Here is a 14,514-nt window from a genome sequence, read left to right on the forward strand (position 1 = left end):
GAGTATCATAAATGAAAATATAAAGTGCATTTTAAGTGATCAATGTATGTAAGCTGCTCTCTTCCAGTGTGCATTAATCAAGAAAAAATGCACATCTTCTATAGTGGTTAATGTTACAGGTCCATTATTCAGCTTTGATAATGTGCATAACAATGCTCAGTATGACAATGAATTGGGGTAGCTGAGAATTTAGGATGGTGGCAAATTGGTGTAGTATTTGGATTAGCATTTTTAACCTGCATCTCGACAGCTTCTTTTCTTCAGTTCATAAGCGATAATAAAATCTAGCCGTGCCCTCTTCCCCCCCCCTTTTTTTTTAAACAAAACAATTAAAAAGGTACCTGCTCAAACAAATACTACCAGCATTCATTAGTCAGGATGGTTATATGTAAAAGAAATGATGCCAGATAGTAACAAATCCAAGAGAAGTTTATTATGAAAATGGCACCTGCGGGATGAAAAAAATTAAGTTACATAAAGACAACCATGTATGACATGTATGAGAATCTACAAAAGTATAAAAAGAACCCTGTTGTAAATGAAGTATGTACATTTCTGATTTGCAGCATTATCAATGATCAATGAAAAAAATGTTTCAAATAAGCCAGGCACTCAAGAAGTTAGATTCGGTTAGCTTAACACAAAATAAATGTACCATAGCTGTCACTTTTTAACATTTTAATTTTTTTTTTGTATTGTAGAGTTGGTAACACTGCTAAGATTTATACGAACAGAATCCCTTTCCCCATTATTCAGCTACTTGGCACCAGTCTCCTCATAAAAGATTTCATATATTTGTACAAGAAATAGTTAAAAACACAGACACAGTCTTCACAGGTAATGAAGTTTTTTTCATTTTGTAATTTTAAACACTATGGATTTAGACAGCAGCTGTGATTATCTGTTAGTTTAAATCACCAGAAATCATTCTGACACAACACAGAAACATTTATAAAAATAAAATAAAACAACAACAGCTGTCTAGCTGTTCTTTGTAGCTGATAGGTGCACTCCTTTGATTGTTCAATAGCTAGAGTAGAGCTTCCAAAATTAAACTTTAAATTTCTCAATCAGCTTTCTTGGCTTTTTAGACCTACTTAAATCCTTCAAAATATAACCTTTAAAAGCTCATTATTAAAATTTGTGGCATCCAATTCCTTTTCACTATTATTCCACTGTGGGCTTGGACCTGCTCCTCAGATTCAAAGCAGGAATTGTCTCAACACAGTGAGTGATCAAAAATTCAAAGGACAGCTGAGTGAATATATTAGCATTGTACACATAAGCAAATATATATGACAATCCTAAACTCAGTTTCCCTTTTTAACAATGTTGGTTGACCTGTCAAAGAATTTTCTCTCTCACTGGTAATTGCTCTATATATTACTCCATCAGCACGCCTGGGAGAAAACCAAAGAAATGCACCCTCTGCTTACAGATAGAGCACAAGGGACTCTGGGAATGTTAACAACTGAGGGTATATGGCATCAATTTGTTTAATATATCTGAGCTTTACTCTTCAGTGCATTGTGTGGCACACTGGAAGAGTTAGTCATACCCAGAATTCCTCTGTGGGGAAAATGGCTCCAATAACCTTGAGCTAGTTAAGAGTCTTTTATCTCTGAGAATGAAAAAGAGAGAAAAAGGGAGAGAGGGAGGAAGAGAGAATGGGGGAAGGAACAGAGAGAGAGAGAAAGGTTTGAGAATACACAACAGCAAAGCAACAGCAGAAATTAAAAGGTATACAGACAGTGGAAGCAGCATAAGGTGACATTACAGAGGAAGGCCACCACACAAAAACCACTAACCCCCAAGAATCACTGGTTCACTAGGACTGCAGGAATGGGACTTTACCACTCCGGACTAGAGATAAAGCACAGAGAAGACAAAGGACAAAACAACTACATTAGCTTAGTATATACTGCATATAGTAACACACATTGAAACTGCAATGGGACTGACAGCCAAGGACACTTACACATTGTACACATTACAGTTCTCACATCTGTTATTAGATGCCTTAACAAACAGCTGCCAAAGATGGAGTGGAAGAAGAATTTATACTTGACAGTCATTTGGAGAGTTTGACACTACACTGTGATTTCTGGCAACAAAGACAAAATAGGAGATTTCTTTTTTTTTTTACTTAATGTGCAGTTTTCAGTTGTAGTTATCTATTTCAAGCTTATTAACCCATTCTTTAGTTTTAAAACATATTGGTTTCAATGCTAGAAATAAGAAAAAACAAAAACAAATCAAACAACCAAAAAAGTCAACCTTCCCGCTATAACTTTAAATGAAAAAATAAAAACATGTTAAATATTTTCCTTCTTTTTATTCCGAAGTGTTATTTGAAGTTGTAAAATTAGCCTCAGTTAGACTGAGAAAAAAACAGAGAGAAAAAAATATCCACCTAAAAAACTGTTCCTCAAGTCAATTTAATTGAGTTTTTTTAAAGCACTTTCTCAAAAAGGCTTCCTGACCCATTTAAATTTAATGTGAGGCTATGTTTGTTAGTTTGGAGGTAAAAAATTTTAAGTCCTGCAGCAAATGTTAATGAGGGCTTTTGTCTTAACTAACCAAGGAGACTGCAGCACCCAACTATAGACCAGTACAGAACACATTCCTTTCAAAAACCCCAGCCCACAAGCTGCATATTGTATGAAGACATTATAGATTAATAAATGATAGCACCATGGTTTTAGAAATTAAGTTAAAGTTTCAGTAACATTTAGTCCGACTTTTTAACATTCTAGTCACAGGCCAGAAATTAACTTTTAAGAACCCAAATTATTTTATGTGCAAGTAAGAAAATCTTAACCATAAAAAGAGAATTAAACTCTGCATAAAATTCTAAAATACTATCCCCTATTTTTAAAGGAATTAGGAACAAAAACCCCTTTTCATTTGACTTAGTCAAACAGGGCACATTGTTTATGTTTGTCTCTTTTAATCTTGATCATATCAAGATCATTGTGAAGTAAAACCAATGGTTGTCACTTTAAAATCTCTTTACCACAACACTGAGAATTCTATGGCAGAGGCATACACATATTAAAGGCATCTTAATAAAGATGCAAAGGAAAAAAACACACATCTTAGAAGAAGACAAAATGGCAGGCAACTGGTACTTCAAATCTCTGAAGGGAAAATTAAAAAAATATCTTTACATTAAAGAATAAGTCAAGTTAAAGAGAAAGGGAATGAAAGGGGGACCATCATATCGAGAGAATAAGCTGACCTGCTCAAATTCAAAGTGCTAGAATTAAAGGTCTAAATTAAAACATAGTCTATGCCTCAGAGTATAACACTGAACACAGTATGTGGTCATACTTCAATCCTCTTTCCGTTCCAGAGTCTGTGTAGTGTGAATGCCATTGCTGTACACAGGAAATGGAAGAGTGGAAAAAAGTCCTTCGGCAGTTGTGAACACGTTCCCTGCAGGCATTTGGGTCAGACTGGCCCCACTCACAGCACTTCCAAATGGTCCCGACATATTGAGTCGGTGAACGTGGTGGTAGAGCATTTCCATCGGCGTTTTAGGATCCAGCCCAAAGCTGGGGCTGTTAACGTCAACAAAGTTAACAGCATGGGCATTAGGGAGGAGGTTGCCCTGCATGGCTAAAGTAACTTCAGCTGGAGCATACCGAATAGTGCCAGTGGTGTAGACCCTCTGAGCAGCAGTGCTGGTGGCAGCAAGGGTTCCAGTTACCCTGTGAACCAAAGGAAGCACCACATTGCCTGCTTGCAACCTCTGAAGGGCTTCCAGATCCCCAGTGTACAACAAAGAGTTGGAAGTGCTGGGACCTCCTGGATGTTTGTCCCGTGGAGATGCTGAAAGCGGGGGTGACAAAGGGTCAGAGGACACAGGAGCCAAAGCCGAGCTGGATGAGGTGCTGAACTGAGTTTTGCGGCTGGCAGTATTTTCAGACCCTGGTGGGGTGAGAACGGAGTCTGGAATGGAGACATGTAAACTACTGCTGGCTTGTGGGGAGGGGAAGTGCTCTGAGCTTGGGGGCTTGGTCATACTGTAGGGCGATTCATTCCTTGAGATTTCCCTGTTAGGCGGGTAATTCCAAATACTGCTATCATTATCAAAATTGATAGGTTCTGAGATCTCTGTTTTAATTTTGAGCACTGAGGCACTGTTTGGCGACGAGAGCAGCTGGGGCTGGTCCACCAAAGCTGAGTCAAGTCCATTTGGGCTTGAAGTGCTTGATAGCCTTCTGCGGGTCATGCTGCCTCCTTTCTGCTTTTTCCTCCTCTTCTTCCTCTTTTGATGTTTGCTGGAAGACTGGGCATTTACCTCTCCTCCACTATCTGAGTCCTTGGCGCTGTCTGATGTCAACGATTCACAGTTCTGCAACCGCAAGTCCGATTCACTCTCCACGTAGCGCTCCACCTTGATCTGCATAGAACCAAGAGTACCAAAACTGTCCTCAGGGGCCTTTTGATTCTCAAAGTCAGAATTTTCAAAGCTGTCATCACTGTCCCTGCTGTCCTGGTTGCTGGAGCTGTTCCCATCATCATTACAGTTCATTTCGTTATCTGACTGATTCCCAGACTTCTTCCTATCAGATTCGGGGTCTTCGCTGTTTTCTGATTGGTTTCCTTTGTCATCTGATTTTGAGTTCTCATTGTCCTCTGGAAGGGAAGAAAAATGAAAAACATCATTAGTAATAGGAATGTCAGATTAGAACTCCATTTGTCTACCTAAAATGAGCTGTTATTGCCTGTAAAGTTTCTGGTAAAAGCATTCCTCTGAGGCTCAACTGAGGTGGGTTTTTCTGAGCTCTAGATCCACAGTTCTAGCAGCATCAAGCTTGAAGGGATTTGATTATCATTAATCCCTCTGATTCTGGACTGTCAGCGGCAATGGGCAAAGGTCTGGTGGCTTTGTCACTGGACTGCACTTTCTGTAACAAGTGTGAGGGCACCTGTTTCAAATGGGATCCTTTGGTACATCCTCTTTAATGAGGACAACTCTGATAACTGACTGCAACTGGATTCCAATTGTGTTCACTGAAGGGAGATGAACGATTCAGCTCTGGTGATGCACTCTCGAGATTTCTGTTTGGCATACATGTTCTTATAATGGGAGTAGGAGTGACGCAGTAGCATGATGAAGTGATAATTCACACCCCTGATTCTCCTCTCACTTATTTGTGTTCTACACTGGCGTCATGTGGATTTCAATGGAGTTACTCCTGAGCTACTCCAGTGTGAGTGGAGAATCAGATCCTCTGTTTATACATCTGAATGAATACATCGGTTAAAACAATGTAGTTACATTGCCCTACTGTGTGCCAATATTCCCTTGAAAGGTAAAAAAATAAAGTAGAAAAAAATAGCTCCAGTGCAACAAATGGAGCTGCATCAATTCCGATCTGCTCAGGACCTGGTCCTGTCTTCCTCCTATTTCTTCTAACTTTATTTTACATTTACCTCATTTTTAACTGAATAAGACAAACACTCGCGTCCATTGGACTCAGGCAGCCAAAATCAGCTTTCAGAAAATGGACCATTATCACACACTGTTTGAAAGGGTCATGAATGGCTTGAGGAGAACCCAGTCTGTGCAGAACAGTCAGAATTCTTTCCTTTGGAAATAAAAGACGTTTTTGTTTTCTCTCATCAGAGCCAAGAATTACCATTTTAAATTCTCTGCTCTGAGCAGGGGAAAAAAGGGCCAGTTTTTCTACAAAGATTGGTTTCTCCTGGAGCCATGGCAATTCCAAACAGTTTGCCAGAAGCGGCTGAACAGCTGGGCTTGATGGGGATGTTAGTTGTTCAAAGCTTCAGGTTCTGTACATTTAATTCATTTAGAGTGGTTTTTAAAAAAAAATTAAGAAGATACTAAAACCTTCTGTTATGAAAAACAGCGTTCATTTCTACTTAAAGCCAAACCTCTTACCAAAAAAAATTAAAAAATAAAAAAGCTTTTTTCTTTTAAACTGCTGTTCCCATTTGGTAGAGTGATTTCAACCTAAGATAAAACCAAATGGCAACAAGTTCTGCAGATTTAAAAACACTTGGACTGAACTTACTGGTTTCAGCTAAGAAGGTCTTATGAACCTAGGCCCTTCCGTATTTTGTTTAATTCACAGTAGGTTACAACTGTTAAAAGTTTTGTCCTGGTTTCTAAGACACATGCATCTGTGCATCACTGAAGAATGCTCTCTTACTCTGTGCCAGCCTCAGCAGTCATGAACATACATACAATTCTCAGCTATAGAAATGCTGAGTGCACATGGTAAATACACACTTTTCTCCACAGCTGCAGGGATAAAAAGCATTCTGAATGGCCGATGAGATCTCAAATCACATGGACATAAAGTTTGTATGTATGCCTAGCATCTGACTCTGTCAAACAAAGCTGTCAAAAGAAAAAGGAGGAATAAGTGCAAACGATGAGAGAACAAATGGCTCCTTAGTTAAAAAATAAAACATATAGGCCATGATTCTCTTCTCACTTATACCTGATTTACAACAGTGTGTAATCAATGACTTCAGTATATTTGTTCCTGATTTATACAGACATGAGAGAAGAATCAGGCCTACAGAATCATTTCTTGGACTAAAGACAACCCCTTACAAAGAAACCAGCCAATCTGTATACCTACATATGTAATTACTTGGAAATCTACTGGGGAATAAATTAACAGGCTGAACACGTTGCCATTCTTTAGGGGGAGAGGAATAGCTCAGTGGTTTGAGCATTTGCTGGCTAAACCCAGGGTTGTGAACTCAATCCTTGAGGGGGACACTTAGGGATCAGGGGAAAAAAATCAGGACTTGGTCCTGCTAGTGAAGGCAGGGGGCTGGACTCAATGACCTTCCAAGGTCCCTTCCAGTTCTAGGAGACAGGTATATCTCCAATTAATTATTATTATAGAATTAATGGAACCAGATCATTAGTACTAAAACAAACAAAAAATCCCCAAAGAAAAGTAAAACTTACAAACAAGTGCTTTGAACCTGTGCAGTTCTAACACAATGTAATGCTTTTAATTTAAGAAAACACAAATTTTGCAATCTTTACTGCCCCCTAGTGAAACAACTCAAAAAGTCTATTTATACAGCAAAGGGGGTGATACACTTTGACAGTGTACATTTATGTTAGGAACACCTGACTATGCTCGGCAGATAAGAACTGGAATCATATTCAGTAGTTACAATCTAAGCCCTTTGCACAAGGCATAATGCTTGCTCACAAACTCAGCTGGGGATTCAAATATTTAGATAAGTGTAATTCTACCAGGCACACATGCACTGAGTAAACAGCAGATCATTCTGGGTCACTAAAAGATTTTGGTATCTTTTAAAAACAGGACTTTGAGGTCTTAAGGTATTTTTTCTAAAGCTGAACCATCCATGAAAAATGTAAAATTTAGTGATAATCTGGACATACAATCACTGACTTGGTTCTGAAGATACAAAAATATAAAATACAAAAGTAAAATAGCAGGAAAGCAGGAATGTTTATATTACCTGAGTTGTCCTTTGAGTCTGATTCAGAATCAGAGGTCTCTGAGGATTCTGAGGTTTTCTCTGGCAGATGAGGAAGTTGTGCAATATCCATTGGCGTATCCTTGTACTCTGGGTTACTAAAGAACAGAGAGCAAACATAAACACAAATGGATGATTTGCCGTTTGATAGTTTTCCCTCTCTCCTTTATCAAATCTCAGGAGCAAAGAATGTAAATAGAGAGAAGAGAAGAGCAAACATGAAAACATACATGTTCCTCCTCAGTTCATCAGAGCAGAATTTTTTGAAAGTTTCTTTTAATACTAAAATGGTAGTAAAGTGCCTGATGTCCGCAAAATATCTGAGTTATACTTATAGCTAATTAGGTAGCCATGACTGTCTGATATCTAAAAGCAAGTCTGGCTTGTGTAATCATTACCACAATGTAATATATAGAATTCTTTCCCATTACAATGATAATAGGGATGGGGAAAGAAAGAGAGAAAGAGCTGGTATCCTTTAAAACTTATTTCTACACTACCTATGATGCTCACCACATTTATTCAGGTGACATTACACTATACAATCCTTGTCATAGCTTTTGAATACTTGTTTTCCTAAGGGCTATATTCTCCAGACTTTATCCTAGTAAATCTCACTTTGAAATTGCTGAGAATATTGCTCAATTAAGGACCAGAGAACCTGGTCACTGCTCAGATAGCTCTAAAGCTATTAGGGAAAAAAATTAACAACCTAAATATATGACAGATGCACACGTGCATGTTAGGATGCATACGTTAAGGATACAGAACTGTCAACACACCTATTATAATCATATCTTCATCTGCTCATGTGGTGTTCACCTGTGGCTTGTTAGCAAAGAACATGATTGCAATGTGGAAAAAGCCCCACTATCAAAGAGAGTCTTACAAGAAATATTTTTGTTCTGTTTTGTGCATTTTTAAAATGGATTCCTTTTAAAATTAAAGGCAAGGACAGAAGAAGACACCTAGATAGACAAATGTAGCACAGATCGTTTAAGAAAACATTCTTTAGAGGATTTTTGAGTGGTTGATCATTCCTCTGTGATTCATATTCAGCCCAGCGGGTTACCAGATCTCCAAGCAAGGGGAGGGTCCAGGGCTACTAAATGTGTCCAGAGCATTACAATTACAGACTGCCTATATTAAATCTATTCTAGTGCACTGTGAAAATTCAATGTTGAAACATTCACAGTTGTTCTCCATTCTTACCTAGGATTGTCACATTTGCAGATTTGTTCTGAGGGACAAAAACTGACATTATGCTGTTGCATCACAATGTGATGTTACTATATATGCCACAATGCAGCAGTGCACCACAAAACTTTCCTCCCTTCAAGCAAAATAAATGGTGTGTGTGTGTGGGGGGGGAGAACGGGACACTGCACCTTGTATAGGAATAAATAGTTGCTTAAACAAAAACAACTATTTTCTTGAACAAGAACATCAGCAATATCTAGCAATGGAGTTAGTCTATTCGGAGCATAAATCAGACAGGCACCTGAACATACTTTCTCATGCATGAAAAAAAAAAAATATATATATATATATATAAAAATATAAACCAGTGTTCTTGCTATTGCTAATATCAGAATTCTTTATGCCTTGCTCTGCCAATAAAATACAATTAACTGCTTGGATCTTGTTTGGGTCCCATTACTGGGAGCAATCTTTATTTAAACATACACAAATTGTATGAAGGAGTTACCTTTCTCTAACAGAACACTGATAGGAATGAGGGAGAAAAATCAAGTTTTATGAGGAATCTTTAAGTAATGGTCAATTAGGCTCTCATCTTAATTAGTTGCTGACTGATATTCTGTTAATAGACAGCAAATTTTTGTGGAACAGTTATGGATCAGATTTATTCAGTGTCTGGATACCAGCGAATGTGAAAAAAACATTGGTTTATAATCCTAGTTAGATATTTATTGAGATTAGAAAATCAATATGCTATTTGGCATAGTCTGAATCTCTGTTTAGGGGAAGCTTAGGGTCAGAAGGGCTAGCACCTGCTGCAGGTCAAGACTCAGGTGCTTTGGCAGAGTTTTAGGAGCAACTAGTGCTGCGCTATGCTTCACTCTTGCAAGCTTCGCTATTTCCTCACTTTCGTAGATATCAACCATCCACCACATTTTAAAGAAAAAAGTAAGGGAACGGGGCCAGATTATGAGAGATCCATGCTCACTCAGTCACACAAGGGCAGAAATGTGCCCCAAATCCTCCCTCCTTTACCCCTCTACTCCACTGCCACGCAAAGCTTCCACAATGTCAGGGGCCTGCGCTCCCTTAGGTATTGATTGCTCCTGGCTCCCAGCCTAGGGAATCAAGTTACTTGACTATCCAAGACTGTGGTTCAGGCAGGCAGAATCTCTACGATGAGCCTTGGCTATGGCATAAAAGTCACAATCTACCCCTTAGATATCACTTTGAACTTTCCCTGCATCACTCCTGGAACAATGGGAACATAACAAACCATGGCAAGTAACTAACTTACAAGTAGAGCTGACCAGAGAATGACAATTCTGTTTTGCTACAACTTTTGAAGTTTCCAAATTTATTTTCATTAGAATGAAAAAAGCAACCCCAAACCCCTTCCAAATGTTTTTGCAAAATGGAATTGTGTCAAAATTGTTTTAGAATGAAAAAGCTCAAGTTTTTGATTAGGGGTTTCTCTCTCTGTGATCAGAGAGTCCATCTTGGACCTTAGAAACCATTCAGTTGAAAATGTACTCAAAATCAATGAGTCAAACTGAAATGTTTTGGCTTCGACAACATAGTGTATTTTGACAATAAAAAAGTTTTGTCAAAAATGTTTCAACCAGCTCTACTTAACAGGCTGATTTTGCATTTATTTATTTTTTTCCACCTTTCAAGGTGAGTACTGCCTTAATGCCTGTCATCACAAGAAGGCATATTGGAATGAAGATCACCTTTCCAGGAGACATGTCTGTAATGTCCCAGGAAGATCACCTCCTGATATCAGACCAGGACTTTGCAATAACCAAAGAAACCACTGCTTAAAAATCCATCACAGGTTTTATAACAAGCCCAATGCATGGTGGGCCAGGTCTTGGGGAGTTTCAGCTAGTGCTGGATAGAATTCCAGGCAATGGAGGCCTGCAATAAAACTGATGAAGGGTTACTTTAATACGAACATAGTGCAATAATTCAAGAAGTTCCCAGTAACCTGAGACATGACAGACGTCTTAATAACTTCCACCAGAAGGAGCTAGTTCTGAGCACGAACAGGCGAGAAATCTCATTTCATATTAACTTTCTGTAGTTGCCATCGTTTTTTTTTATACTCTATATCTTTCAATGTAAGTCAAGTAACAGAGACAGAAATTCAAACAAAGGAAGTGACTGAAACTTATACCTAAGAAGGTAATTGACCCAGATGATATTCTTCTCATTTGCATTCTTGGCATTGATAGCTATGGTAGCACTGGACTGTATCCAGATGTACCCTCCATTCTTCTGCATCCAGCGGTAATATTTAGTTACACACTGACCCTTATTCAGCACTGGGAAGAAAACAAAAAGGACAATAAATATTGTGTGTTAGTATCCTAGTAAAATATGTTAATCTCTACAATCCCCAATGTACAGGAACGGAACACACTTGGCTCCTTTTGTATGTTCAATGCCAAATGCCAGTAAGATAACAAATAAGTTCAACTATTTACTAGTGCATTAGTAGAGAAACACAGGCTACTGTCTTTTGGAATAAGTCTTTAATTGGTTTTTGGCAGCTCCAGTGTGACAGAAAGAGCAAAATGGACTACAAATCTCTCTGGCCCACAAAATACCTAATGCTGCCTGGATATTTTCAGTGCATTTGACAACAAATTGTAAAAAATAAAAAGAAAAAAATTGTATATAATTTATTCATTGCTCCCAGGTAGAACTCTTTGAGATTCTGGATCTTTGCAAGGTTTGGGAAGATACGCTACCCTGTTCTTTGATCATTTCTCCTTATTGCAGGAGATATCAACTACTGAACTTATGTATCTGTTTCTTTTGATCTTGTCAAACAGAATTTACAGTTCTCAGATGAACCAAATCTCCATTGGTCAGCAGGGGGAAGATCTTGGGAGACTTTGCTTAATACTGGAGCAAAATAAATCTACCAACAGATTGCGAAAGAAACTGTGGCCTAAGGGAGGTGCAGAATTGACTTTTGGTTAGAGTCAAGTAGAGTGACAGCTCTCTGCAGGGCCTGAAATACAACCAGGAATGGAGAAAAAGTAAAAACAACCAGTAATGTGAAACTGAGATATTAAATGCCCACAGAAAGAGAGCTTAAAAATACAGAAGTTTAAAATAATTCTCTAATCACAATGTTACCAAGCTAAAATTGCTTTGATTTGTATCTGATTATTTCTGTACTAAAAAAGAAGATTGAGATGCTTATCTTTCATGGAAATAAAATACTTTACACTGGCATTATTTTAAAGAATGTCTAGAATATATACATCTGGATATTATTAATCCAGTGCATACTCTGCTTGTCTGTATGTTCGGTTAATCCCAGGAAGCTTTGCACACTAGAGGGCAGTGTGCATTCATACACACCTTCTGCTTTTGGCATGTCCTTGTCTCCGTCTGCTAAAATGAAAAACCTCTAACTGCTGTAATAAATTTGGCTAAATTAGCTGCTAAATGGTTATCTCAAGTAATATGTATTTGCATTAATCATTTTGCTCTAAACCAGAACAAGCCAGAGTCCTAAAGACGTAGTAAATTCATATTGTCCATTTAATTACGGCTAATAAGTGCTTCATATACAATAGTTTCATGAAGTACATTTTGATTTTTTGGAGCAGGGGGAGAAAAAAGTCACTTTGGAAAATGCTGTTGAAGTTCCTACTGTAGAGTCACAAATGACACTTCTGTGCTTTCAAGTTAACCAAATGTATATCCCCCAAATTATCTATATGTCTCTATCTGTATTTAAACCCATGTAATTATACATCTAAAGAGAAAAATACACACACGCACACACACACTTGCACATCTTACTTCAACTCAAAAAACTTTGTAAAGTATTAAATTTTTAAAAAGTTAAAATACGGGTATGACTGACAGTGAATTTCAAACATAAGTCAGTTTTCCTCTGTAATATCTGCAAATATTTGCGATTTGGGTTATGACATTTTGTAAACAAGCTAAAGTTGCCAACACTTCTGCATTTCTTTCCAGTAGGAGCTTCCTTCAGGTTCCCACATTTTGTTTTTGTATTCAAGTGTAAGTTTCAAGCTTTCTGCTTCCCTGATTCAGAGGATACAAAACTGCACAGTGAAGCAGTAAGCAGGTAAAATACTAACTACTTACTATACAGCTTTTCTGTCAAACCATTGTTGCATGCAACTGGAGACAACAATTTTATGCAAATTATCCTAGTTTTGTAATTGTTATTAGTTACGTTCTGAGACGAGAACTCAGGGAGAAAATGGAAAAAAAACCCATTGCTTAAAGTTTTACTTTGTTAAAATTTTCCATTTCAGTAAAATAGCAAATTCCAAGGTATCCTTGTCAATGGCTGATGATGAAATTAATATCCCTGGAAAGATGGAAAATTAAGATCATACAGATGTATGGAGGATAGAGTGAAATCTATCTAAACTTGTAAATAATAATAATTAATTGACTACCTTCCACTTCTATAGCAGCTTCCATCTGAAGACCTCAACATGCTTTAAAAATATGAAAGAATTAAGTCTCACAAATACCCTCACAGCTTGGCTTTTATAGATTGGAAACGGAGGTTCAGTGATTTGCCCAAGATCGTATAGGAATTCTGTGGCAAAGCCAGATCTTTCAGCTCTTTCTGTCCCGTTCCTGAACCACACCACCTTTCTTTTGCTAGGTACTGGTTGTTTATACCACTCAGAAAGTCTGAATCATGAGCAGAATGGGGTTTATTTGCCTCTTAATTTCAGAACTATGGACAAAAAGGGCAAAATTAAAGCCTTACGAAAACCACACATTGATATGAAGAGGTGTTTGCCTTTCCCAAACTTTCAGCACACAGAAGAGAACTCAGTGCACTGCAGCCACATGCAAACCTTTCTGGCTTTTCCAGAGCTCAGGCATCAGCACTGCTGTGCTGAGAGGAGACTGCTAGAAATATGAAAAGTATTTGGGACACTGTCGTGAAAATGAGCCTTCCAAGCAGCCTACCTAGTTTGAGAATTCCTACTGAATCCCCAGCACCTTCTCCACTCCAGGATTTGGCCAAGCCAGGCATGTAACCATAAACACATGCTTCTTTTTCATCTGCAAATGTTTCAGATGAGAGATTTGTAGACATTAAGAGCATATACTGAAAGAAAGACCAGGATGCAAGGTAAAGATCCTTTCTCTATGAAGTATTCACCCACGAAAGCTCATGCTCCAATACGTCTGTTAGTCTATAAGGTGCCACAGGACTCTTTGCTGCTTTCTCTATAGAGTGTTACTGGAAAACCAGCAGGATTTAAACTGTGCCACAGAGTGCTAGATTTTAGGTCTTACAGCTTCTTTCAAGTTCATTACATTCCCCCATACCCAATTTGAACGATATTTCTCTAAATAAGAGCCTTTGATGAGACAGAAACCAGAAAGCATTGAAACATCTACTGGTCTATGTTATTTTGCAGCTGTTGTTTTCCCCAGGTTTATATTTAGAAACCAGATGATGATATTGAGGAAATGTGTAACACATTGTAAATTAGAACACCAGTTTTGGAAGTAAAAGTGAAAAACTGATTTAACTAATTAGTAACTGAATCATTACTGATCTAAGTCCTTAAAAAAAAGTTTTGCCTTTTCAGAAATAGAGGGACTTAATTACCAAATTAATGAATTTCAGGGTAAGTAAAAATAAATAAAAAAAAATTCAGCCAAACCTAAACTGTAGCCGGAAAGTTTATATGTAGTTAAAAGCAAAAAAGTTATGGGCTACATGTTTAAGCTTACCATAAACATTTGAAAAAGTAACATTATTTGGTTCAAGTGGTA

At 37.8% G+C, this 14,514-nt stretch overlaps 1 protein-coding gene across 3 annotated transcripts in view; it reads right to left on the reverse strand.

Annotated features, from left to right (window-relative positions):
- Positions 1-411: 411 nt before the first annotated feature.
- The window catches only part of NPAS3 (neuronal PAS domain protein 3), an 858,327-nt gene continuing 844,224 nt past the window's right edge, over positions 412-14,514 (reverse strand). For all 3 annotated transcript variants that reach the window (XM_030559309.1, XM_030559308.1, XM_030559310.1), the window contains 3 exons: positions 10,889-11,036; positions 7,492-7,607; positions 412-4,644 (listed from right to left, as the gene is read on the reverse strand). In XM_030559309.1, coding sequence (XP_030415169.1) covers positions 3,335-4,644; positions 7,492-7,607; positions 10,889-11,036 — 1,574 coding nt within the window. In that variant the 3' untranslated portion in view covers positions 412-3,334. The remainder of the gene's footprint in view (positions 4,645-7,491; positions 7,608-10,888; positions 11,037-14,514) is intronic.

Source organism: Gopherus evgoodei, chromosome 4, assembly GCF_007399415.2.
Source record: "Gopherus evgoodei ecotype Sinaloan lineage chromosome 4, rGopEvg1_v1.p, whole genome shotgun sequence".
Classification (NCBI taxonomy): domain Eukaryota; kingdom Metazoa; phylum Chordata; order Testudines; family Testudinidae; genus Gopherus; species Gopherus evgoodei.